General features: G+C 35.2%; 3 protein-coding genes across 8 annotated transcripts; 2 read left to right on the top strand and 1 right to left on the bottom strand.

Moving 5' to 3' along the window:
* The first annotated feature begins 461 nt into the window (after positions 1-461).
* On the top strand, positions 462-4,028 carry LOC7497577 (E3 ubiquitin-protein ligase At3g02290). Of its 6 annotated transcripts, none has more exons than XM_024598037.2 (6): positions 464-577; positions 1,066-1,114; positions 1,536-1,758; positions 2,528-2,960; positions 3,066-3,175; positions 3,680-4,028. In XM_024598037.2, the coding sequence occupies exons 3-6, from the start codon at positions 1,639-1,641 to the stop codon at positions 3,704-3,706; spliced, it is 690 nt and encodes a 229-aa protein (XP_024453805.1). In that variant the 5' UTR covers positions 464-577; positions 1,066-1,114; positions 1,536-1,638; the 3' UTR covers positions 3,707-4,028. The 6 variants fall into 6 exon arrangements, with proteins under 6 accessions (XP_024453801.1, XP_024453805.1, XP_024453802.1 ...); XM_024598034.2 differs by lacking the exon at positions 464-577 and adding an exon at positions 584-785 and having other exon boundaries at positions 1,066-1,342; XM_024598036.2 differs by lacking the exon at positions 464-577 and adding an exon at positions 584-785.
* A 5,426-nt stretch (positions 4,029-9,454) lies between these two features.
* Positions 9,455-12,193, top strand: LOC7481174 (sterol 14-demethylase). Its single transcript, XM_002303708.3, has 3 exons — positions 9,455-9,640; positions 10,120-10,607; positions 10,929-12,193. Exons 2-3 carry the CDS (start codon positions 10,140-10,142, stop codon positions 11,925-11,927), a joined length of 1,467 nt encoding a protein of 488 aa, XP_002303744.1. The 5' UTR covers positions 9,455-9,640; positions 10,120-10,139; the 3' UTR covers positions 11,928-12,193.
* Positions 12,194-18,946: 6,753 nt separating this feature from the next.
* LOC7496524 (uncharacterized) lies at positions 18,947-21,944 on the bottom strand. The gene is made up of 7 exons (XM_002304600.4): positions 21,626-21,944; positions 20,972-21,143; positions 20,701-20,750; positions 20,239-20,539; positions 19,796-19,984; positions 19,514-19,696; positions 18,947-19,359 (listed from the first exon to the last, which is right to left on the bottom strand). Exons 1-7 carry the CDS (start codon positions 21,793-21,795, stop codon positions 19,114-19,116), a joined length of 1,311 nt encoding a protein of 436 aa, XP_002304636.1. The 5' UTR covers positions 21,796-21,944; the 3' UTR covers positions 18,947-19,113.
* Positions 21,945-25,660: the final 3,716 nt, after the last annotated feature.

Raw genomic sequence — 25,660 nt, forward strand, 5'->3', positions numbered from 1 at the left:
AAGTTATGCATTATCATGCATGACCATGGTTCTAAAGGATAGGCTCGGGGTCACGGGTTAGAAATATTAATCCGGGATGATCCATAATTTTTTTAAAAGGATTAAAATAAAGTTATTTTGATTAATATTTTTTAAAAAAACAATAAGTTAAAAGTTGAGTTTTATCTTGAGTTAAACAGATTAATATAATGCTATGGTTTTGAACCGTCAAATTAAATTATTTTTTTAAATTTCTTTTTAATCTGAAATCTGAACCAGTATACACCCTAATTAGTAATTACATCAGGTTTCTAGTTAAACTGGTTAAACTGTCGGGCCATTACAAGTGCATAACATGCGTGAAAAATTGCCCTTTCAATATGGTGAAACTCACATGCAATATGTGGATAATTATCTGCTCAGTATTTTCTCTTTAGATCTGATGCAATACTACTTTCAAAATATTACGTCTTAACGTAGAATAGTCAACAAAATTTTATTGATTCTATTTTTTTTTTTCTGTTGAAAAAATTATGATCTTAATCATGTTAGGGTTACATTATTCCTTTTCTCCTTTTTCTCTTCGCTTGTACTGAAGGTAAGTAGAAAGAAACTTCCTCTCTCTCTCTCTCTCTCTCTCTCTCTCTCTATTCCTCTCCTTTCCTTTTATTTTACGCGTAAAACAAACCCTAGGTGGGACACTTTCAGTTCTCACAACACGACCCGCGATCGTCACGATTCATACAATTGTTAGGGCGAGTGTTTTTTTTTTTTTTGGTAAGAAATTAGTGTCTCTGTTGTTTAAGGTTAGACTGGTTGCTGTTTCTTTTCATTTCATTCTGCTTTATTTATTGCTTCTGCTTGCTTAATTTGCTCCTTTTTATTCTTCTCTTTTTTTTGTTCAATTTTGTGTCTTTGCTTCCCATTTAAAATGAAAAAAAAATAAAGAATTTACACTTTGTTATTTTATTTTACAGTGAGATTAAGGGTTTTTTTTTCTTAGTTTGTATTTGGTACATTGCTATTTCTCTTCAAAAATAAAAATCTCTCATCGCTAATTTATTGATTTATTATTCCATTGTGCAGGAATTACTGTCCATGGCAACTTGACAAAATAAAATACTTCTTGGAACAGGTTTTTCATCCAAAAACCCTTTCAAACCTTCAATGATAGGCAAAGAAAGCAATCATTTTGTAGTTTAGATTGATTGCCACGACACTGCTCGTGGTTTCAGAGGAATTTTATGCCTGTTGTGACTTTCTGGAATTGGTGTCATTCGGCACTCTGCATCTGCACTTGTTTGCCATTCCCAGAACGCAGAACTGTGTGAAGTACCCTTGAGATGTTTTGTGGCATTTTAATGTATATGTTTCTTTCAAAAATTTTAATTGAAGAACTTTACGTGGTGGGCTTTGGAAATCCCTATAGGAGTTTCTCTACTATGAACTCTAGATTCTTTCTCTTTGGCAGATGATTTATGTCATTCACAACTCGTTCTTCTCATCATTCCATTTATACTGATACTTGTTCTTATGGGGTGCTTCAAATGTGTTAGTTTCGTACAGGTTTGTTGAAGATTTAGCATCCTTTATTCCTAGCTTGTTGCTTCCTAGTTGTCAGCAGCCAATTCCTTTGGGTTTTATTTTTGAAGTACAAAGATGGGTGCCTTCTGCTGCTGTCTTAGCAGTGATGAACATGAAGAACATGCTTACCCAGGGAGTTCAATATACAGGCACTGCATTTGCCTAAGATTCTTTTTCCACCAGTTACTCGGTGGGGTAAGCATTGAAGTGCAAGCAACTCAACGCACTTGACTTTGTTTATTTTCTTTCCTAGATGTTTGTAAACTTGAGGCAGGTTGTTGTGGACAATTGTTTGCTTCCTTTGCTTGTATAACATCATGTAACCAACGAATTTGGTCTAAATCTAGGAGTTAGGCCTTTTAGTGGTTTGCCAATTTCTACTTCAAGGTACTGTTTATAATCTTGTGATTGCATAGAGCTCAAATTTTATGAAAACATGAAATAAATGTTTCACTGAGAGAATTTGAAGTATATGCAGAATAGTCATTATGAACTCTTTAGGTACCCAGAGCAAAAAGATGATTACTTGGTACCATTTTTTTGGGTGCAATTCCAATTTCGTGGTGTGCTCTATCAGTATTTTCATATGCATTCTGATTAAAGTTATACTCATGTTTTGCATTCTAATAACATTATTTCCCATGCATGCATTGTGATTTGATAAAGGTGGGGCAAGGATAAGGTAACTTAATATGGCTCTTATAATACTCTCTATATCAGGTGTTGTTTCATAAAATTAGCTTAAAAACCGATTAACTAAATTATACAATCACCTATATTCCTGGGACCATATTCTTGATCATGAAAAGATCCTAATTTCTAAAGCTATTGTCATAATAAATTTCCCCTTATTTTTTTGAGAAGGGTTCCTTGGTGCTGGTATGACCCATTCACCATACTTTCTGTTTTTATACTTCATTCCAGTTATCTGATGTACTTATTACCTTCTGCCATGTGCTTGCAGTATGGTACAATGTTTCACAGACTTGAAGGTCGCACTGTATCGCCAACCCAAGGAGGTAATTTTTTGGCATCAACTGGAGTTGGCACAGGATTACCTGATAGTTCTGCAAATGACACTCAACTCTCATCATCCAGGCCAGTCCCTTCCGATAATGATCAGAGGTATGATCGTTTGCAGCGTTATGGTTTAGTCTCTAGGAAGTCGATGACTCACTTCCAAGAAGAATCACAATCACTGAGAAGAAATGTGAGCAGTTCTGGCATGGAATCATTGGGCTCTGTAAAAAAAAGAAATGGGGTTGATTCCGAAGATGACAATAAACTTGGCTATTCAGAGTCCTCAGAGAAATCTTTGGCAACAAAAGTTGCACATGGACTAACTTATGTGCAACCGTCTACTGCAGATGAAGATGTCTGCCCTACTTGTCTTGATGGTAATTTAATGTGCTTATGCTGCGCTGCATTCCAATTGTGACCTTTAACTTGTGAGGATCTTCTTATTCCCTTCAGTAAGCAGTTTTTGAATGGTCATGTTGCAGAGTACACTCCAGAAAATCCTAAAATCATGACACGATGCTCTCACCATTTTCACCTCGGTTGTATTTATGAATGGTTGGAAAGAAGTGAAAGTTGTCCAATATGCGGCAAGGTATGCTGAATTTCCTCTTAGATAACAAATTCAATTTCATCCTAAAAGAAAAAAAAATCTCAAGTCTTGAACCTTCCTGGAAAGGCACTGATCTCTGGAAAGGTGATATGCAGGCTTAATTTTGTCTGTATGGACCAATTTAGTATTAATAGCTGCTAAAACTATGGCCAGTTTGTCAGGTAGCCTAGAGATATATTGTCAAGCCTTTAATCATCCTGTTGATGTGGAGATGGGTACCGATAACTTCAGAACACTCTCTCCCATCACATATTTGAGAGAATTACTGCCATCAAAACTTCACCATCACTCTGCTTTTTGCACCTACATGTTCATCTGAATTTATCTCAATCTTGGATTGTCACTGTAAAGTATTGTGTTCATTTTCTTTTTGGGAGTAATTGCTCACAAAATAATGTTATAACTGGTCCTTCATATGGAAATCCTAATAATAGCACCAGATTTTTTGAGGTGTTCCTGATGAATCACTTCCATTTGGAATGTTAGGAGATGGAGTTTTGTGAAAGCCCTTAAGTTGTTCAGCGTCTGATTGTCAAGTAATGGGGGAAGAGCTGGCCGGAGTGTAAATAAAAGCTCCCTGAACTTTGTTTAAAGGAGTCTTGCATAGAGTTTCTCTAAAGAGAAGAAAATAAAGAAGGTTCTTGCATAGAGGAAACCGATTTTTCATTTTCTCAAACCTTGTAATTTCCTAATGTACCTGATGGTCAAATACTCGATGCTTTCTGTATAGATTTTTACTTATCAGTGTATAGCTTGTATAAACTGATTCATGAACATTATGCCGGCTCGTATAAGTTGCTCAAGTATTGCTAATGTTAATCCGTGCTTCCACCAATAGGATGATGTTTGGTTACGATACAGTATTGGTGGAAGCCGTAGAATAATGTAATAATCAGTTCCAGCATGAAAGAATGGAAACCCTTCGCATGCACTTTCTAGCAGGCTGGTCTCAAGTAATTACTATATTGTTGGTCATGGGCATGAGACTGTTGGATGAGATGGTGGGTTAAGAAGCTACATTGATTTTCATGGGGCTACTTGTGATTGATTTTCATGGGACTACTTGTGAGATACTGTGGTTCTGCCACAGTAAATGCCACTCGAACAGAATATTTGGACCAATTAAATCACATGAAAGTAATATATATATTTTTAGATCTTTGATTTCACCAACAAGATTGAAATTCTGCCCCGATATTTTTTTATAAGCAAAAGCTGCTCATGCCGTTGGAGTAACAAATCAAAAAGGCAAATTAATCAGAATAGCATATCATTCTTATATTAATTTTATTTATTTCGAAACAAAATTTCTAAAAAAAAGCTAAATTGAATATAGATAAAAAGACTCTATATAATTTAGGTTATTATTAAAATTAGTGAAAAATTCTATAGAAAACAAATAAAAAAATATTGAGAGGTAAAATTGAAAAAATATAAATTAAAAAAAAAAAAACAAGTGAACTTAGATAAATTTTCTAAATCTGAATTAATTTTTCAAACTCACATTCTATAAAATTTTAGACCTAGATTTAATCAAGAAGCTTGATTTCAAACAAATTAAATGTTGGAGCATGAAATTGAATTTTTTTTTATCAATTTAAAAAAAAATTCCAAGGCAAAAAAAAAATAGCAATTAAATAATGAGAAGCAAATTGGTAGAAAAAAAAATGAAGGGGGATAAATTGAAAAAAAAATTCAATTTCATAAATCATCTCAAATAAAACTAATTGTAATCAAAAGGACAGGGATTAAATATGAAGAAATAACAAAATAATGAGCTGCTTTTATTTTTTTATAGGGTCAGTATGAAAATCAAAGAAGAGAGAGGGAAAAAAGAGAAAAGAAAAAAAAAGAAGAATAAAAGGTTGCGTGCACTAAACATGACGGCTATTTGACACATGTGCTACACCTAGATGGAGAAAAAGCCTAGACAAATCAAACACTGCTATAAAAGCCATTATATAACCACCACACGATATCTCATGCGTTGTCCAAATGGTGCAAGGACATTTCACAAGTCGGTGCGTGTGCACCATGCGTAAGCCTCTTTTTTAATAATATTTAAACTAAGTCAATTACCAAACAACCCCTTTAACATCCATATTATTAAAAAAAAATCAATATGAAAAGACGGAAATGCCCCTGGACCAAAGCTATAAAAATCTTGACTTTAAGGGCAAACACGTCATTTAACCGTTAAAAAAAAGTACAAAGAAAAAAAAGATTATAAATCCAAGTTTACAAAATTTTACTTTTAAGGGCGATTAATTAATTTTATCGTGTTGAATAAAAGTGTAAAGATCTTATTATCCCTGTCTAATTCTTAAATGATTTTTTGATAATTTAGCAAAGATTATTCTACCCTAAATACAAGGCTTAATAATTTTGAAATGAAGAGCAAAATCATCACTTCACTAATATAATTCATAATAAATTTAGTCTTGGTCCACAATTAAAACCTAAGCATCAATAGATCTTTTTTAATGAATTTATAATGTTACAGTTTTTTTATATGAATAGTAAAACACTACATCAATAATATTTGATAGTTTATAATATATTTTGTTTAATCTAGAGATGGTAAGTGTGCCTATTAGTACCCCTAGCTCACAGTACTGTTTTTTAAAACAGGAAAATGAATTACTTCTTTTAAAATGGAATAGGAAAAATAATTTCGAAACTTCAATATCCTAACTAGTTGGAAAGCTTTTATCATAAACAATCAATTTACAAGGAAAATACAATAAGATCTTATTAAAAAAATTTCTATTATTTTTTTCATGATAGGTCAAAATTACTTATGGTATTCATATTTTAATTTAACATGTTATATAATATTATTGAATTTTCATTGATGTATCGACGTATGTTATATATATATTTTTTTGCCTTAGTCCATGTTTAAAAAGGCCAAAGACAGGGTGATAATACAATATACCTAGGTTGGGTAAAATATTAAGCCTAGATAACATGAGTCTGACTTACTTCCAAGCCCAATAACCTTAACTTCAGCTTTATACTGAGCCTATATACATATAAGTTTGGTGATTTGCCAGACCCAATATCTTTGGGTTCAACTACATACTAAGTCCAAGTGCATATGAGTTTGACGAGTTGTTAAACCTAATATCTCAACTATGCGCCGAGCCTAAATATATGTGGCGTTGGCGAACTATCAAATCCAACATCATTGAGTTTTGAGCCCAAGTGCATAAGGATTTGGTGAGTTTCCAGACCCAATATCCTTAAGTTTAGTTATATGTTGAGCAAAAAAACATATGGATCTGGCGAGGTGTCAAACCCAACATCATTGGGTTTAGCCACACGTTGAGCCCAAATACATATGAGTCTGGTGAGTTTCCAAACTCAATATTCTTAGGTTCAGTTACATGCTGAGTCAGTACATATGAGGTTGACAAAGTATCAGACCCAACATTTCTTGGGATCGGTTATGCGTTGAACCCAAATAAACGCGGGTCTAGTAAGTTATCAGACCCAACATTCTTAGACTCATTCATATGCTGAGCCCAAATATATATATATGAGTATGGTAAGTTGTCAGATCCAATATCCTTTGGTCGACTACATGTTAAACCCAGTACATATGAATCTAGAGAGTTCCCATACCTAATATCTTTGGGTTTAATTATGCATTGAGCCTAAGTACATGAAGGTATGACGCGCTGTCAAACTCAATATCCTTCTGTCGACTACATGTTAAACTTAAGTACATATGAGTATGATGAGTTGTCATACCTCATATCTTTGGGTTCAGCTATGCACTAAGCCCAAGTACATGTGGGTCTGACAAGCTAGCAAACCCAATATCATTGGGTTCAGCTATGCGTCAAACTCAAGTACATATGGGTCTGGTGAGTTGTCAGACCTAACATCCTTGGGTTCTACGACGTGCTGAGCCTGGGTACATATAGATTTGACAAGCTGTCAAACTCTCATCACCCTTGTGCATCATTCCAAGTCCAAGTGGGGTATGAAACTGACGATCATTATAAGCCTCATGTTGGGTTATGAGGCCTTGTTTGTTTATTTTTATAATTTTAACATATATTTATCTCTCATTAATGTTATCACGAGGATATGACACTCCAACCTTTCAATTCAAGTAAAGTATGATAAGGTTCGAGGGCTATATATTCCCCATGAACCACCTAGATAAAGGGTTCATAATTTCTATTCTCTAAGTTTTCATACTTTACTTTTTAGAGCATTTATTATACAAAAACAATAACAAACACTCTTATTTTTAGAATTTAAATTTCATTCTCTTATTTATTGCAATCTCTTACTTAAAATCACTAACTTTATCGTCGAAAAGTTCTTAAACCTCACAAAAAAAATGTTTTACATGTGTTAGGCCATTTACTATCAACTTTATGAACTTTGAAGAAGGAAGTATTGGTGTGAATGTATGATTATTCACTATCCAAACACTTAAAAACCTCACTTCTTAGCATATTGGAATTTGAAACTTTATTAATTCGCGTCATTTATAAGAAACTAATAAAAAAACCATTAATTATTTTTTTTTCTGAAATGGTTTTTTAACATCTATTATTTATGCTATGATATAGCAATTTCTTTTCCACATCAATAGCTATGGCATCAAGGGGTTGATAAGGGGCGGAGCAAGAAAAAAAAAGTTAGGAGGGCCAAATTAAAAATTAAGGGAGGCCTTTCAGTTATTTTTAAAATATTTATAAGGAAGGGGCTGGGAAAAAATATGTCTTGCAGGGGCCGGGGCCCCTGCCAGCCCCCCGCCTCCGCCACTGGGGTTGATGTCAGTGGTTAGCAGGGATAAGCTAGTATTTATAGAATGTTTAGGACTTAATAATAGTTATTTTTTAAAGTGTTTTTTATTTGAAAATATATTAAAATAATATTTTTTAACATCAATACAATAAAGAGAATTTAAAAATATATAAAAAATAATTTAAAACAAAAAAAATAATGTTTTTTTGTAAACTCCAACTTTTTTTTTTGTAACCGCAGTCTTTAAACTCAGATTATTTTGAAAAAGTATGTAAACCCATAATTTCTCTGCGCTACCATGCATTTTGTATTTATTTTATTTAAAAATTTCATCGTATTTATTTTATAGATTTTTTTTTTATCGGAGCGTCTCCACAGATAAAGTTGTTTCTTAAACGTGGAGATCTAATAAAAATAGGAATCTCGAAGGCAAGTCAAAGAGAAATTATCCTCTCTCTCTCTTTATTTTATTTTTTTTGGAAAAAGAATTGCATTCTTGAACCGAATGCCTTTTCCATGTGTTTTTTTTTATAGAGTGAATTCTTCACGTCAATAAATAAATATTACATTATTTAAACAAAAACACACACACACACACACACACACACACACACACACACACATATATATATATATATATATATATATATATATATTACATTATAAATTGGAAAGGATAATCTTCTCAAACTTACGTAATTCACTTCACCAAAAATATTATAACCATCTATTTAAATTATATTAGCATTAATCTTAACTGGAAAAGGTGATATTCATTGGACCTTGAATCCAAAATCAAGAAGGTCCCTCCCGTGGTTCAAATTAGTCAGGTCCAGATAAGCTAGTTTTGCCTGTCTCCAACTTGGCACGTGTTAATGGAGATTTTTCCAAACTCCTCCACCAATAAAAAAAAAAACACCACACTAAACGACAAAACCATCTGGACAACAACACTAAACAAAGACAGCAACACCCACTGTTTTGTTTTCCAGATCCAACGAGCCCCATGTAAATCGTAATCCATCCTTGTTTACTCAAACCTCCTTTGCTTAACTTAACTTAACTTAACCCATCATTATTAACCATACATTTGGCTAGCTTTTGGGAACAACACGACACAAATGCTACAAATGCTGTTCTATAATAATTTATTTTTTTATTTAAAATTATTTTTTATTTTTAGATTATTTTAATGTGTTAATCTCAAATAAATTTTAAAAATTAAAAATAATTTTTTAAATTTAAAAATATTTTAAAAAATAATTATTATTACAATACCAAATAGTATTTTAATAATACTAAAAGTCATGGTGAAACAACATTTTACAGCTATCTTAATTTAAAAAATATTTAATTAATTAATATATATTATAATTTTAAATGTATATCACGACTATTTTTTATGAGTTTTTAATTTTTTTTAAATATAATTTTTAATTTTTTTTTTTAACTACAACCACATTCTAACTCTTCCATAAAATCCTAATGCCACACACCTTTTAGTAACCCACCACACAGAGTCTTCTTCTACTAGTTGCTACTTTTGAGAAAACAATGAGAAAGTGAAGAAAAAAAGAACACTTTGCCTCTCGTTTATGCATCTGTCCGATCCTGAAATCCACATGATCCTCTGAATCCTTTTCTCTGTCAGTCCTCTCCTTTTCAATCTGAAATCAGGTACTACTTCTTCACTCCATTTTCCAACCTCTCTCTTGAAAAAAGGTTTAATTTATTAATCTTGGAGTTTCTGATTTTGTTGATATTATTGCATTTTCTTGTTTTCTCCGCCTGCATGTGCTAGCAGTTGTTTTTGGAGTTTTTCTTTTCTTTTCATGAACTGAATACTGGGTTTTCTCTGATTTGAGATTTCCAGTTTGGGACTGTCATTTTTTTTGAAATTCTGAAGCTTTGCTATTCGAAGTTATTTCCGTTTTTTAGTTGCATTCTCAGCTTCCAAGCACTGCATAGTGTGGTGTTGTGAAATGAACTGATTGCGAATTTTTTTCTTACTGTTATTTGATTCCAATGTTAACTAAAAATGGAACCTTTAGATCTGCTTTTAATTTAACTTTTAGAAATTCATATTGTGTTTAAGCTGTTTTATGTGATGTGGGTACTATTTGACTGATATTTCTGTTTCCTGTTTGGATTTTCAGCTAAATCTACTGACTTTACAATGACTAAAGATACGGATAACAAGTTCTTGAACGTGGGTCTGCTCATTTTGGCCACTCTACTAGTGGCCAAGCTTATCTCTGCACTTATAATGCCTAGATCTCAAAAGCGGTTGCCTCCGGTTATGAAGGGTTGGCCTTTGATAGGAGGGCTCATTCGATTCCTTAAAGGACCCATCGTTATGCTTCGTGAAGAGTACCCAAAACTTGGCAGTGTTTTTACAGTGAACCTAGCTAACTGGAAGATTACTTTCTTGATTGGCCCTGAGGTGTCTGCTCACTTCTTCAAGGCCTCCGAAGCAGATTTGAGCCAGCAGGAGGTGTATCAGTTCAATGTGCCTACTTTTGGTCCTGGTGTTGTGTTTGATGTGGATTACTCTATAAGGCAAGAGCAATTTCGATTCTTTACAGAGTCTTTAAGAGTGAGCAAACTCAAGGGATACGTGGATCAGATGGTGGTAGAAGCAGAGGTGATCGAGTTTCTTACCAGCCAGCTCTTTCTGTTGTTTACTACTGTTTAAGTTCTATGCAATCAATTCTTGTGTGTTTTCTTTAATGTTGGCTTATATTTAAGCACAAATAGTTATTTTGGATTTTAAATTTAAGTCTGGTGGCCATGCTTCCATCTATCATTCTAGAGAATCATCATTTATTACTGGTTTTGTTCAGCACAGTGTGCATAATGTTACTTTAGATTGTTACCCTTGTATAATTTCCAGAATTACCATGCTGTGCTCAGGATGTACAAATTCATGGTGCTAATCATTTTACTGTCATTTTGAAACTGGCAGGACTACTTCTCAAAATGGGGAGACAGTGGGGTGGTAGACATAAAGTATGAGCTTGAGCATCTGATCATTTTGACAGCCAGTAGATGTCTACTTGGACGAGAAGTTCGTGATAAGCTTTTTGATGATGTGTCTGCTCTATTCCATGACCTTGACAATGGAATGCTCCCAATCAGTGTTTTATTCCCATACTTGCCCATCCCAGCTCATCGCCGCCGTGATCGGGCACGCAAGAAGCTTGCAGAAATCTTTGCAAATATCATAAATTCCCGTAAGCTTGCTGGAAAATCAGAGAATGACATGTTGCAGTGCTTCATTGACTCGAAGTATAAAGATGGTCGCCCAACAACCGAGTCTGAGATCACAGGCTTGCTCATTGCTGCTCTCTTTGCTGGGCAGCACACCAGTTCCATCACCTCCACTTGGACAGGAGCCTATCTTCTGCGACATAATGAATACCTATCTGCTGTGTTGGAGGAGCAGAAGAACTTGATGAAAAAGCACGGGAACAAAGTTGATCAAGATATTTTATCCGAGATGGGTGTCTTGCATCGGTGCATCAAGGAGGCCCTCAGACTCCATCCTCCACTAATTATGCTTTTACGGAGCTCACATAGTGACTTTAGCGTGACAACACGAGATGGGAAAGAATATGACATCCCAAAGGGCCACATAGTCGCGACATCTCCAGCATTTGCTAACCGTCTTCCTCATGTCTTCAAGGACCCAGAAAGGTATGATCCTGACAGATTTGCTGCTGGGAGAGAAGAAGACAAAGCGGCAGGGGCATTTTCATATATTTCTTTTGGAGGTGGCAGGCATGGGTGCCTTGGCGAACCATTTGCTTACTTGCAGATAAAGGCTATATGGAGTCATTTGCTGAGGAATTTTGAATTTGAGCTCATATCTCCTTTCCCTGAGACAGACTGGAATGCAATGGTCGTTGGTGTGAAGGACAAGGTGATGGTGCGCTACAAGCGGCGTGAGCTTTCAGTTAATTAGGGGAACAACTTTGTGGAAGTTTGGAGAACGACTTGAATTTCTGTCGAATGAATTTTCCCCATCTGTGCTTTGTTTTATTTGTGCATCCGAGGTCCCTGCCCGGTGATTACTTTAGGTTGTTGCAAGGTTTTGTTTGAATTTGGGGCTGTAGACCTGTGATATGTTAGTAATCCAGTTGAGTTTTTTTATAAGCAGCAGTGAAATTAGTAGTCTAGCCACTGGACCTATCGTCTTCAGTAACAATAAAGCAAGTGGAAATTCCGTCCTCTCAAGCACAACATTTGGGTATGGATTGTTTTTGGGTGTTAAAAGTGCTTTTAAAAAAAAATTAAATTTTTTTATTTTTTTTTAATTTAAATTAATATTTTTAAATTATTTTGATATATTAATATTAAAAATATTTTTTAAAAAATAAAAAAATATTATTTTAATATATTTCAAGTAGAAATCACACTTTCAATACACTGAACTCAAATAATTCAGTCGTATGGTCATGACATATATGAAAACCAGAATCGATCATGCAAATAATTGACTTCCAATAATTTCCAATTGAAGCTGCAGAAATTAAACAAGAAGATTAATCCTTGTTTACAGCTGACAAACCGAGATACAATTCTATCTTTCACCGAATATACTTTTGCAATGATGCTGCACTAATAAAAACCAGAAAAAAAAGGACCTTCTCGAGGAACAAGGTCAGATTCAAAACTTCCTTTCAGATTTTGGTGTAAAAACATAGTAAAATATTACATAAATTTACAAATGAGCATTCTCTAGCCTCTTGAACTAATTCCCCAAGTGGGACGAATCGTGGTGTTATCTTAAATTGGATTGTTTGAACCACTGTTATTAAACCCGGCCCGGCCCGGCGGGTCGACCCGGGACCCGGTCGACCCGGTGGCTGGACCGGTCCGGGTTTAACAAAAGACCGGCTGTGGCAACAGCCCGGCCAAACCCGGGCGACCCGGTGGGTTGACCCGGGACCCGGGCGACCCGGGCGAACCCGGACGAGACCCGGTTTTGGTTTTTTTTTTTTTTTTTCAAATGTGGGATTTGAAACACATTAGTATATATACTCTATGTTCCCAAGAAAAAAGTCATGTTTTTTCAATGTGGGATAAAAAACCTTTTGATTTAAATACTTCAACTTAAAAAGATAACATAGTATTTTTTTCAATGTGGGGTTTGAAGTCCTTTCATATATATATACACTATGTTCCCATGAAAAAAACCATGTCTTTTCAATGTGGGATAAAAAACCTTTTGGTTTAAATACTTCAACTTAAAAGGATAACATAGTATCTTTTCAATGTGAGGTTTGAAGCCCTTTCATATATATACACTATGTTCCCATGAAAAAAACCATGTTTTTTCAATGTGGGATAAAAAACCTTTTGGTTTAAATACTTCAACTTAAAAGGATAACATAGTATCTTTTCAATGTGGGATTTGAAGCCCTTTCATATATATACTCCATGTTCCCATGAAAAAAGTTATGTTTTTTCAATGTGGGATAAAAAACCTTTTGGTTTAAATACTTCAACTTAAAAGGATAACATAGTATCTTTTCAATGTGGGATTTGAAGCCCTTTCATATATATACTTCATGTTCCCATGAAAAAAGTTATGTTTTTTCAATGTGGGATTCGAAACCCATTAGTATATATACTCTATGTTTCCAAGGAAAAAGTTATGTTTTTTCAATGTGGGATAAAAAACTTTTTTAGTTTAAATACTTTAACTTAAAAGCTTAACATAATATCTTTTTAATGTGGGATAAAAAACTTTTTAAAATATTCTTTTAAACTTCATAATATGTATAATCTATATTTACATGGATTTTTTCATATGAAATATTAAAACTTTATTTTTTTTTAATTTTTCCGAGTTAATCCGGGTTGACCCGAGTTGACCCGGGTTGACCCCTGAAACCCGGGACCCGGCCCCTTGGCCGGGTCAACCCCCGGGCCGGGTTTAATAACTATGGTTTGAACGCCAATTCTCCTTCCTCGCCTGGAGCAGAATAAACTTTCAACACTTCACACAAGGAAATCATAGGCCTCTATCTCAACTACTCGAAACAAAAGAATAGTGGAGGACGTACAGCCTGCAGAGGAAACTGTTTGGAGTTGGCTTGGGATGATTTTAAGGAGCTCATTATCAAACAGCAAAGTTTTGTCTATCAGCTCTTGGTTCCTCAGCACAAAATTCAAGGCTCGTTGACCCTGTCAAACACAATCATTTATCATTTTGGAATCATATATAAGTGCAATGCAAGCACTAGAAATCTTACATGGCATTACTGTTGGGGAATCCCGGCTCCCCATGTGCGGACCGGTGGTGTTCTGATAGTTGCCCATAGGAGGCTAAGCACACTGACACAATATTTTACGTGGTTCGACAAATTGCCTACATCCACGGGAGAGGTTCATTTTATTAGAGATAGAGAAATGATACAATAAATACATGGAGGAGGAGGATTATATCCACTCTACTCTACTCCCAGCTCTCACACACAGCTGTTGAAGCTGCTGCAATGGCAGCAGGGGCAGCAACTCTTCTTTCTCTCTTCTTCTCGTCACTTCACTCTCTGCACTCTCATAATTCTCTCAATCTTGCTCTTAAATATAAGCCTCCTTTATATGCATTTCTTAGCAGCCTTCTCCAGCACATCAAGGGGACAATGGGTCCTGAAATCCTGCCACTAATTATGGCATGAATGAAGCTTCCACTAAGTATTCCATTAAGCATAGTGGTGGGTAGGGCATTTGCCACAATAATGGCAATTTCCTAACAATTACCGAAAATGTTTTAGGTCTTGGCCCACTCTTGTTGTGATCCTTCTCAGGATATCCTAGTTCTGGGTGCTCAATGATCTCCCATCGCTGTGAAGCAAACTGTGAAATCTGCACGGACAATCTTACAAGGATTGTAGATGTTATTACAATTTATTCATCGAAGATTTCTGTAATAGAGAACTTCAAACATATTTTGGGAAAAGGAGATGAAACACCTTCTAATTCCACAAAGAGCGAAAAGAGCGATAGAAAGTTATTTATTTTCCTGTCAGTGAGTTTGCTCATCTGTCATGTTAGGCCTCCTTCAATGTTCTCTTGATCATGGGGGAAGATTCTACTCAGCAAATATTGGTGTAGAATTCCGGTATTAGTAATGAGACTACTACCTTTCTATCATTAGATTATTGCTTGCAAGGTGAGCAACAATTATGCGACCTAGTGTTTAGGGTGCTCATTTCTATTGAGTTGTCGTAGAATGTTAAGGTCTCAAATATTATTGAAAGAGATACTTGGGCTTTTCTATCAGGTAGTCTCTCAGGAGTGCCTTACTAGACCACTATGTCTGGAATGGTCACTTATCGAGGAGGTTCTCTATTAACCCTGCATGAGAGATTCTTAGAGATTTCAGATCCACAAACTCTATACACCATCTTCTATGGTTCTATGTTTCATCTCAAGACACTCATTTATCATATGGCTTGTCTCTATGGGTTGTCTTAACATTATGGACATACTACATGTTTTTCAGATTATTCCCTCTTCGACATGTATCATTTATGGGTCGCCGGTTGAAACACATGAATATTTATTCTTTTAGTGTCCTTTCTCCGCTACAGCTTGAGGTGCTATCACGAGCATGACTCTTATGGGTTGGCCTTCTTCGACATGACGTCAACTACTTCAGTATACATACACACACTTGAAAAGAAGAAGGAATTTACGCGTCTCCTTTTCTCGATTAGCCCTTTCAACCTCGGTTTACTTCATCTAGCATAAGAGAAATAACAAAGTATTTCATCAAATTTACCGATCTCATCAAGATGTTTGCGAGGACATTTTTTATTTGTTCTGGTCCCGTTTGGTAGAGCTCGAACTAAGGTTTCATATCTCAGCTACTTTTAGATCTATTTGGTGCCTCTGAAAGTCATGAGATACCATTGTTCTTGTTGTTTTCGAGATTGTATTTAGCACAATTTCATATGTAATCAACCGGTCGATTGGTTAATAAATTTTCAAAAATTGATCGATCAGCTCATCTACTATTTATTTACAGTCTGCTTTTGTTTTTATTTTTAGTTTCTTTTTTATTTTTTGCTTTTTTTTCTTGTTATATTTTATCAGATAAACCAGGGTAACAACCTTTTGTACTTCTTGGGACATGTCCCTTGTTTCCCTATACAATTTTCTCTTTTTAATACAATTACTCTTAGATGGTGATGGTTTTTAACTTTTATCTTACTACAAAAAAAAAAAAAAATTCAATATATGTTTAGGTTTTTATCCTTGGTGTGTTGCAAAATTCTACTACCTTTTTTTTCTTAAAGAAAATGTTCTTCCACGCAATAATTTCTCCAGAGCATGCCGCAAAATTCTATATTTTTTTTAAGAAAATGTTCAAAATAATAATGTCAAGTAAAGCATAGAAAGCAAAGATCATGACGGTTTCTTATGCCATATTCTAAAACATGACATAAAAAATGGAGAATTATTTTAACATAGTACGGTTTAAATTATAATTTATATCCTGATATTTATACACAATCTAAAACTTAATATTCTATCCAAAAATACCAACAAAAAAATATATTTAATTATTTACAAGATTATCTTTAAAAAAACCCTTATAATATTAATATCACAGCTTTATCATTAAACTAATATTACAAATTTGTTATTAAATAAAAAAAAACCCTGGCCATTACCCTAGTTGCCTATGCTCTTCCTCACCTCGCTGATGTTGATCGATTCCTGCAGAAGCAAAAGAATCAGGACTACATGAAATTTAAGAAACACAAAAACTCACGTATCTATCTCTGGCTCTAAAATTGCAACATGGTACAATCAAACAAAAATGTTGCTTTAAGTTTGTTTTTTTAAATATCAGCAGTTCGAGTCTTACAAATTTTAAAATTATTAAAGGTTTATATAATCATTAATTTTAGGGCCTATAGAATTAATCAAAGTACGCGTAAACTAACCAAACATCATATTAATAATAATTAAAAAAAAAACAACAACGTTGAGTTCAGGATGAGATTAAGGATTATCTCCTGCAATGATGGCGGGAAACCAACCATATTTATGAAAAGTGGAACGGTCCGTAATTGCTGACACAAATTATTGTTTTCAAGATTACTTGAGAATATCTTAAACATTCTATTTAATACTTCTGCCTACAGTACTATACTGTCTGTCTATAGCCAAATGTCTTGCAACATCTGGATTGCTTCAAGGTCTTTTGCCTGTTGTCTTTCTCCCAATTTTCATCAGCAACTCAATCTAAAGATGACCTGCGACTTCTGCTGTGGCGAGTGTGAGAAGATTTGGAACTTTTGCCTCTAGACCATGATGTAGATTCAGCAGGACCAGATTGAGATAGATTAACAAGAACATCAAGCAACCTAGACAATGCGTGTGATAATTGAGCTCGTGAGGGGTCTTTTTTAATGTTAAATCATGTCCGTGTTCATCATTCATTGCATGAGAACCATCTGCTGTACCATCAAAGGCAGGACAAAACCATTGCAAACTGCAGAAGGAACTGATAGCCATGGGCATTATGTATATCTTCCCTGAGCCTGACATCACCAGCTCCTGCGATTCAAAATTGTACAGGAAAAAAAAATAGCAGTGACATACTTCTCACAATTTTAAAGCTCAAAATGATTTGAATTCCCGATCATTATGGAACCATAAATTAATATCTTTTACATCTCATTTTAACAGTCAGGACCACGTAATTTTGATCTATTGATCTTATGCAATTCAAGAAGTAAAACTGATGGCCAAATTACCTTGTCTATATGACAATTCCACGCATTCAAGTAACAAGCCCACAATGCTCATGGTGTAGGCAGAATCAACACGTGAACTGAGAAAGCCTCGTCTACCGCTCCTCGGGTTAACATCAAGGCAAAATTGATGCTTATAGCCTTCGTGCCAAGCAAAGACGTCCAAAAACATCAACAGCTTCTTCTTCTATAAGATCTGCTGTGGATGAAAGAGCCGCTCCTAGTCCGACAACTAGAGCCAGAACCAAGGATGGCACGAATCGCTCGAATGCAAAGATTGGCCAGGAGCGGACTAATGCCTCCTTTTCTCATTATGGCATGAAAACGCTTCGATGCCTGATTTCTCAAGCATTTCTCACCATGGTTGATTTTTATTTTTTTTAAGAAAGAAATCAAGTTCTAGAGAGGGAGAGGAAAAAAATTTAAAAATTAAAAATGAAAAGAAAGGAGTCATCTTCAAACCCTCTTCTTCTTGCCAAGAATTGAAGCGTTGATTGAATCGGAAGCCATGGTTACCTCTGCAAAATTTGTGGATTTGAAAAACTCCTAATTTGTTTTAATAGGGAGGGATGGGAATTTGTTTTCTAAAGAGAGAGAAAGGAAGCCAATTCGTGGATTTGAAAAACACTAATGCATTCCGAAATTTTACATTCCAGGCCAAATGATGCAAGTAAACTTAGCGTAGAAATTAAATGGATGGCCCCAGAATGGTGGCAAGCAACTTTTGCTCTTATCAGGAAATAACAATTAAAGCATTCAGGCCTGTTCATGGATAGAAAATAAGTAGAATTAACCTAGCCCTTGCTGATCCCGTCATGCGAGTAAAATTTGGATTGGAGGTGCTCGATGGAATTTACAGATAATTAAACAGAGGACAAAGGCAGATAGAAATTAGAGAGGGTTCTTCTTTTTTTTTTGGATCTCGAATCAGAAAGAAAATTTAATCATCATTTTCAAGAAGGAACGATTTTTATAGGCTGACCATTCTGCTTAAGCCATCTAAATTACCAATAGAACTCTTGGCCCAATGAAGCAGCTGTAAAGTATATGTGCCTTGGACGCTAGGCCCAATGTCAATATGACCACAATGCACAAGGAGTGATACTTTCACCTACCTATCATCCTATCATGTTCCGGCAGTATGGTCAATATATTTACATGTCATCAACTTGATGATTTATGCTAGACCGGCCACATTCCCACAATATAAAGAGATCAAAGCAACTGTTGATAAAAATCTCTTGGCGTAATCAGAATCTTATGATACATCATTAACTTCTTACACAACACTCACCACCGTGGGCTTTTTCTACGGCAAGATTGACACCCGCTTTTATTACATTGAATTCATACTGACAGGCAGATCATAAAGGCTTACAGGCTAACCAGTTTCAGAGAATTTGCCTTCTCTTGCAGGGTATCAAGCAGACTATCAAAGCTCTTCTTGAAAGAATCCACTCCTTCAACTTCAAGCTGATTGCCCACGTAGCCCCAATCAATTCCCAACTTCTCAAGTGCGTTGTAGATTCCTTCGGCTTCAGAAACATTTGAGTCGATTGTCCTTGCAACAATTCCATGGTCAACAAATGCTTGGAGAGCTTGGTCAGGCATGGTTGAGACCTACCATAAGACACAAAGGAGAAACGTTAAATAATAAATTAAAGTTCAAACTGTGAATAATCCTCGTGAACTTGAGATATCATTGCCAGAGATATCATGAAAGAGCATCCACATAAATCCAACAGACAGGCTTCTGAGATACAAGATGGCTTACAGTGTCAGGTCCAATGAGGGGAGCAACGTATAAAGTGTCTGGGTAGGCAGGGTTCTTGACACTGGTTGATGCCCACAGCAACCTCTGCTTCTTAGCACCTTTTTTCACCAAAGCCTCCCATCTTGGACCAGAGAATTTCTTTTGGTAGAGCTTGTATGCTAGGGCTGCTTGAGCCACCGCAGCCTAAAACAATTCATGAACGAGATTTTACAAACTAGGTTACAGATTCACTGGAAATAATGAGAATTATTGGAACAAGAATTAGAATTTGGAGCTGGCTACCTTTCCTCGTAGATCAAGGGCTTCAGGGGTTCCGATCTTTTCCAGCATTTTGTCAATGAGAGTGTCCACCCTGCTGACAAAGAAGGAAGCAACACTTGTAACTCTGGAGAGATCACTTAGTCCAGATGCCTCAAGGCCATCCAAGTAGGCATCAATGACTGCTTCGTATCTTGTGAGAGAGAATATCAGCTGTGCAGACAGAAAAAAGGAGGACAGTCATAATCTGATTTAATGAAAGAGCCACTTGTTAAAACTACATAATCATTTAAGATTACTTTTCCCAAAATTGTTTAACCATGACTGACTACAACTAGCAGGTCATTAGGATCAGTTCATCAGTATGATCATGGAAGAAGACACAATGCATGCACATCATTTACAGTGACAAAATCAGTACCCATCAAGATGCCTAAGCCAAGAAAGAATGCGCAGAAAGAACTTACAGTCACATTGACACTGATGCCAAGCGAAATAACTTCCTTGATTGAGGGGATGCAAGGAGCAGTAGCAGGGATTTTAATGTACACATTGGGGCGATCAACCACTTTATGAAGCCACTTGGCAGCCTCAACAGTCCCTTGAGTGTCATCAGCTAATCTGGGAGACACTTCAACAGAAACATAGCCATCACCACCATCTGTTTGATCATAAATTGACTCAAAAAGTTTGCATGCATCTTGTATGTCCTTCACCACAAGTTCCCAGTAAGCAGTTTCAATGTCTTTTCCTGATTGCACAAGTTCCCTGAAGGTATCAACAGTATAAAATCAGAGTAGAAAAATATGAAGACTTCATTTTGTTTTCCCACTTGGCAAATCAAATAAATTTCACATACATCAGACACCATCAAAAAACAATTAATTGATTATGAATAATAACAATTACTTGTAACAGATTGCATTCACCTGAATTGGTCATTGTAAGCATTTGAAGATGATATTGCCTTCTGGAAAATCTGCAGTCGTATATTTTGAACAGCTTATTATACAGGACCAAAGGCTAGTGAAGAAAAACCACAAGAAGTGTTCCAGACACACTTTCATATTAATTCCGCCATTTATTTTCAATCTCATCCACTGAACTTTCTCTAGCTTAATTCAAAGAAAGTGATTTTTTTATATACAGTTTAGACAAGTTTTGCAAAAAAAATTTGATAGAAAAGATAATGGTTATTACCGCTGGGTTGCTTGTTACGCCTCTAACTCCACTCTCGATCAGAGGAATCAGGTCCGTCACAGGCCTGCAGAGGTTGTCATACCATGGACTCTGCCCCTCCCGTTCATAAAGATCATGAAGAGTGGTTCTCTTTATTGGGCTACCATTTCCACTGGATTGAGAACACCTGACACTGTGATAAGATCTCGTTAAATGGAAACTGAGCAGGGTCCATAATCATCAAAACAGAAAAGGAAAGAGATTGAATAACCAGCAAAAGCCATGCATACAATATAACCCAATCCTTTCTTATTTAAGCATCAGATCGAAGACCAAGAAATTCCATATCGCAATATTAGAACATATCGACAATGTATTATTTAAGCATCAGTTCCAGCATCACTTTGTACATGATAGTACTTCTTGGCTTAAATAAGAGACAGATCCCTGGAAGATGCATTAAGCAAGGTATAATAAAGCATATGAAACTAGGAACTGTGTCATGTTTTCATAAGAAACCAAAAATCAAAAAGTTGATCATCGGCATATAAAAAGAAAGATCAGAAGGCGAAACCAAGCAAAGACATGAAAGCTAGGATGATCACCGCCAAATAAACCCAGATGAAAAAGGAAAGATCATGAAGAGAACATAGATATTGAAGTAAAAATACTTACACCAAGGAGGTCCTGGGGGACGGTTGGGTGTTCTTCAAGGACAGCCTAACTTTGGAGAGAGAAGTTTTGGTACTGAAACCGAGGAAGACTTTAGGCAAGGAAGAAGATCTAGAAGGAGCTGAGAGGGAGGCTGCGGGGCTTGGATTTGAGAGCTTTGAAATGGTAGCCATGGTGATTCAGAGAGAGAGAGAGGCAGAGAGGGCTGGGTTGGTTGGTGGGTTGGCGAGGAGAAGGGGAGATTAAAAGAAGAGAGCGAGGGTTTTAGTATTTCTGATAGAGCAGTACTATTTCAGGAGACACGATACGATACGAAACGATAAAAACGATGGGAAATTGGATGACCGTCGTTTTGTCTCTCATTTGACGGGGCAGGTGGGAAGAAAACAGTATACTGACGTCGCTATTTCTCATTTTGTTGTCATCATATAGTTAGTGGTGAAGTCTACAATTTTTTTTGTGCTCGAAAGTTGGTGGTGCACTGCTGCCTCTTGAGATCTGAGGTATTTGTTTTTGCTGAATTTTTTTTTTTTTTTTTTTTTTTTTTAGAATTAGGCTTTTGTATCTTAAGTTATACAACCATTCAAATTCAATTCTTTTTAATCTTATTTGTAGGTAGAGATTAAGTTGAAAATATTTAGATGGTTTTTTAAAATATAATAACGGTCGTTTTTAAATATTTGTTTTACTAGAAATTATATTAAAATAAAAAAATTATTTTTAAATTTTTATTTTTATATTATCATATAAAAATGATTTAAAAATATAAAAAATAATTTGTAGGATGCAGAACTAACTAATGTCATTAATAGTTGGAACCGAGAAGCAGATTTGTGAGCTAACGCCTATTCAACCAAGAGGTCAATTGGCAATTTTTTTATTTTTTATTTTTTTTTGGTAACGCCAGCCAGCCAGCCAGCCAACACGCGAACAAAAACTTTGCGACTTCTTTCATCTACCCCCAGATTTTGTTACTCGTCAGTGATAGAATTAAATTAGTTTTTTAAGATTTAAGCATCCCTCTTCCTCCTGCTTTTGTTCTTGGTGTATTTAAATGACAAGAATCTTGATTTTTTCCTTAAAATAAATATATATACAAGGAAGACCAGTGTGAAATCTTGACAGCGATTATTTATGCGGTGTGATGGTAGGTGAAACCATAATCCCATTATTTTGATCATTGTTTGTAGTTAGGGTCAAGAGAGGATGGTGGGACAACTACCCTCAACTTGGCCTGTCCTCGTCAGATTAGAAAAGTTACTTAACCTTTCTAATCTGACCACTGTTATAGCTCAAAGGATATTGTCCGCCATTCCTTGCTTGCAATTGCTTGCTTCATAAACCATTGAAGAGCTAGGGTCGCTAGCTGTGAGATAATTGCTGACGAGAAAAGGAGCATGTAAACCCCCTCCCCTGATCACAACTGGGTGAGCAAAACCGAGTAAATAATACAGAAAAAAACTATTTTCTTCGGAGATGCATTGCAGATATTATTCTCTCACAGTTCGATCATTTTCTACTGATAATTAATGAGCTAAGCAACTGTGTTTGTTATGTTAAACTGGAAGAAGTCACATCACATGGTAGCTCCAATTCGAAGAAAAGACATTAACGATACCGCACCCAGGTATTGTATTTATTGTTTTCTTTTCTTTTCTGGCCAGGATCACTGCATGCCTCCTCCAAGATTTGAGAAAGACAAGTCGATAATCATGGCACTGGAAGTTCTTGGCCCTTCGTGGGTTGTTGAGGTCAAAATGGGTATAAGACTGCTGTATCCGAAAGCAACTTCTTATTTTAGTTGGTCTTTGTTTTTTTTTAAATAACATTTTGACCTCATTATAATTTAAATAATCAAACAGTCTGAATTTGATTTTTACTCTCATTAAATAGTATATTTTAACACGAGATAATAGTATATTAATAATGTTTATAACACTTGAGAGATATATTATAAAATAAAATAAAATTATCAGTAAAATATTATTTAATAATTTAAATTTTTAAGTAATTTTATTGAAAATTTCAATAAAGGTTCAAGAATTTAACACTGAACCCTTATTTGAAAAAATAGTTAAGAGGGGAGTGAATTTTGGGATTTATGCATGTTCCTTCTTTTTTTCCAAATTTAATATTGGTTATACCCCTCATTTACTCACACCATCTAAGTATCATCAGTGTAATTCTATGATGTGTGTATTTTATATTGCGATGCAGGTTATTTTAAAATTATTTTTTATTTAGAAATATATTAAAATAATTTTTTTAATTTTTTATTATTAACATTTGCATATTAAAATCATTATAAAATACATAAAATTAATATTTTTTCAAATGAAACGCATCCAAAAGTAGAAATTACATCATTCTTAAACACTTCTTTAAAAATAATTATCATGAAGTTATTAGTGATATTTTATTGGTTATTACAATAAATCCATTAAAATAAAAACATGCAAATACAAAGATGAAAGGAAAAGCCTAGATAGATTATTATTTTTTTGTGGGTTATAAATTTGATTTCTATATATATATATATATATATATATTTTCAAAGTGAACATGGTATATCATAAAAATTTCTGGCATCACCATGTCATTTTATTTACTATTTAATTATTATATTTTATTTTAATATTGGTATGAAAATTATTGGATCGCCATTACAAATAATTTTAAAATATATATCCCATATCTTTAGCATTATATCATCCAATCACATTTTTAAACTCTTCGTCCTTTAACACTTAACTCTAGCGTATAACTTCCAATTTTTAATCTCAAATCAAAACACAAATGAATAGCGTTAGGATGGGTTTCTCTCGATATCCTGGCTTAACTTGGTAGTTGGAAACCTACCATTGTTAGGTATTGCTTTTAAATGGAGTTGTTTAATGTATTTTTAAGTGAAAATATTTTGAAAAATAATTGATATTATATTTTCAAATGCCCTATTGAAAAATAAGGGAATTTAGGTTTCATGTAGTGACTGGCTTAGAGAGAGTATATTTTTTTTAAGCATCAGCAATGGTTGCTGTCTCAAATGCGGACTGTATAAAAATAAACAAACGAAGAAACTCGGCACCCGTGGTTTGCCTATCAGCCATCTCCGAAACTGGATGAAGAATTTAATGGGATGGGATGAAGCCATGCTACTCTGTAATTCAAGGCCCAGCAGCCTGAGACCCTGATCACCCAGTTGTTTAAGAAATTCTCTTCTCTTGCATTTCTGGAAAAATACAAGGAAACGAAGGAAAGCGGAAGGCGCTCTGAAACTGCTGTTCTTGCACGTTATATATATAGGCAGCTCCTTTTAAAATCCCATCAAAATATATGACACCACAATGTATAAATTCTTCAATAATGTTAATTATCTTCAGTTAGGTGGATTTGCTGTGGCTGATTCTCTTTCAAAACAAGCCTCTCCTCTCTCAAGTCTCAACTGTTTTGGTAGTTTGGATGATATCAGAGTTCCCCTCTTGTTTCTATTTTTAGTAGCTGATTCGTTTTGTGTGCCCTTGAGGGCTCGGATTGGTGGGCGCTCGAACAAGCCCAACCATATATATAGTGGGCTCATGAAGGCCCTAGCCCGAACCCACCATTGAATGGTTGGGTTCGGGTTTGAGCCCAACCATTGAAGCTGCTGTAAGTTCGAGTGTCTGTGGGAATATTAATGAAGCTGAAGATAACAGGATGTTGCCACGTGGATTGTGCTCTGACAATGGAAGCAGGGCTGATCATCAAGACAGTAACGGTTGATCAAATGGTGCTAACTGCTAAAGGAGATGAACTTAGTTTGGCCATTATTTCAATAGAAACTGGTGTACAAAATAAGCGTCCAGGAGAGTTAGTTATGATTATGTGGACAAATTAGTTAGTTCTGTTAGCCTTGGCGGGAAAGTTGGTTGAGAAGCAGTTATTGGGTGCTCTGTATACAGGCTAAAACATTGTATTGATTTCTCTCGATTCTATTCCTATAAAATCCTCAAAAATCCAAGATACCCCTTGAATTATCGCAGATTCTTTAGTTCGTTTATT

This window comes from Populus trichocarpa, chromosome 3 (genome assembly GCF_000002775.5).
Source record: "Populus trichocarpa isolate Nisqually-1 chromosome 3, P.trichocarpa_v4.1, whole genome shotgun sequence".
Taxonomy (NCBI): Eukaryota; Viridiplantae; Streptophyta; class Magnoliopsida; order Malpighiales; family Salicaceae; genus Populus; species Populus trichocarpa.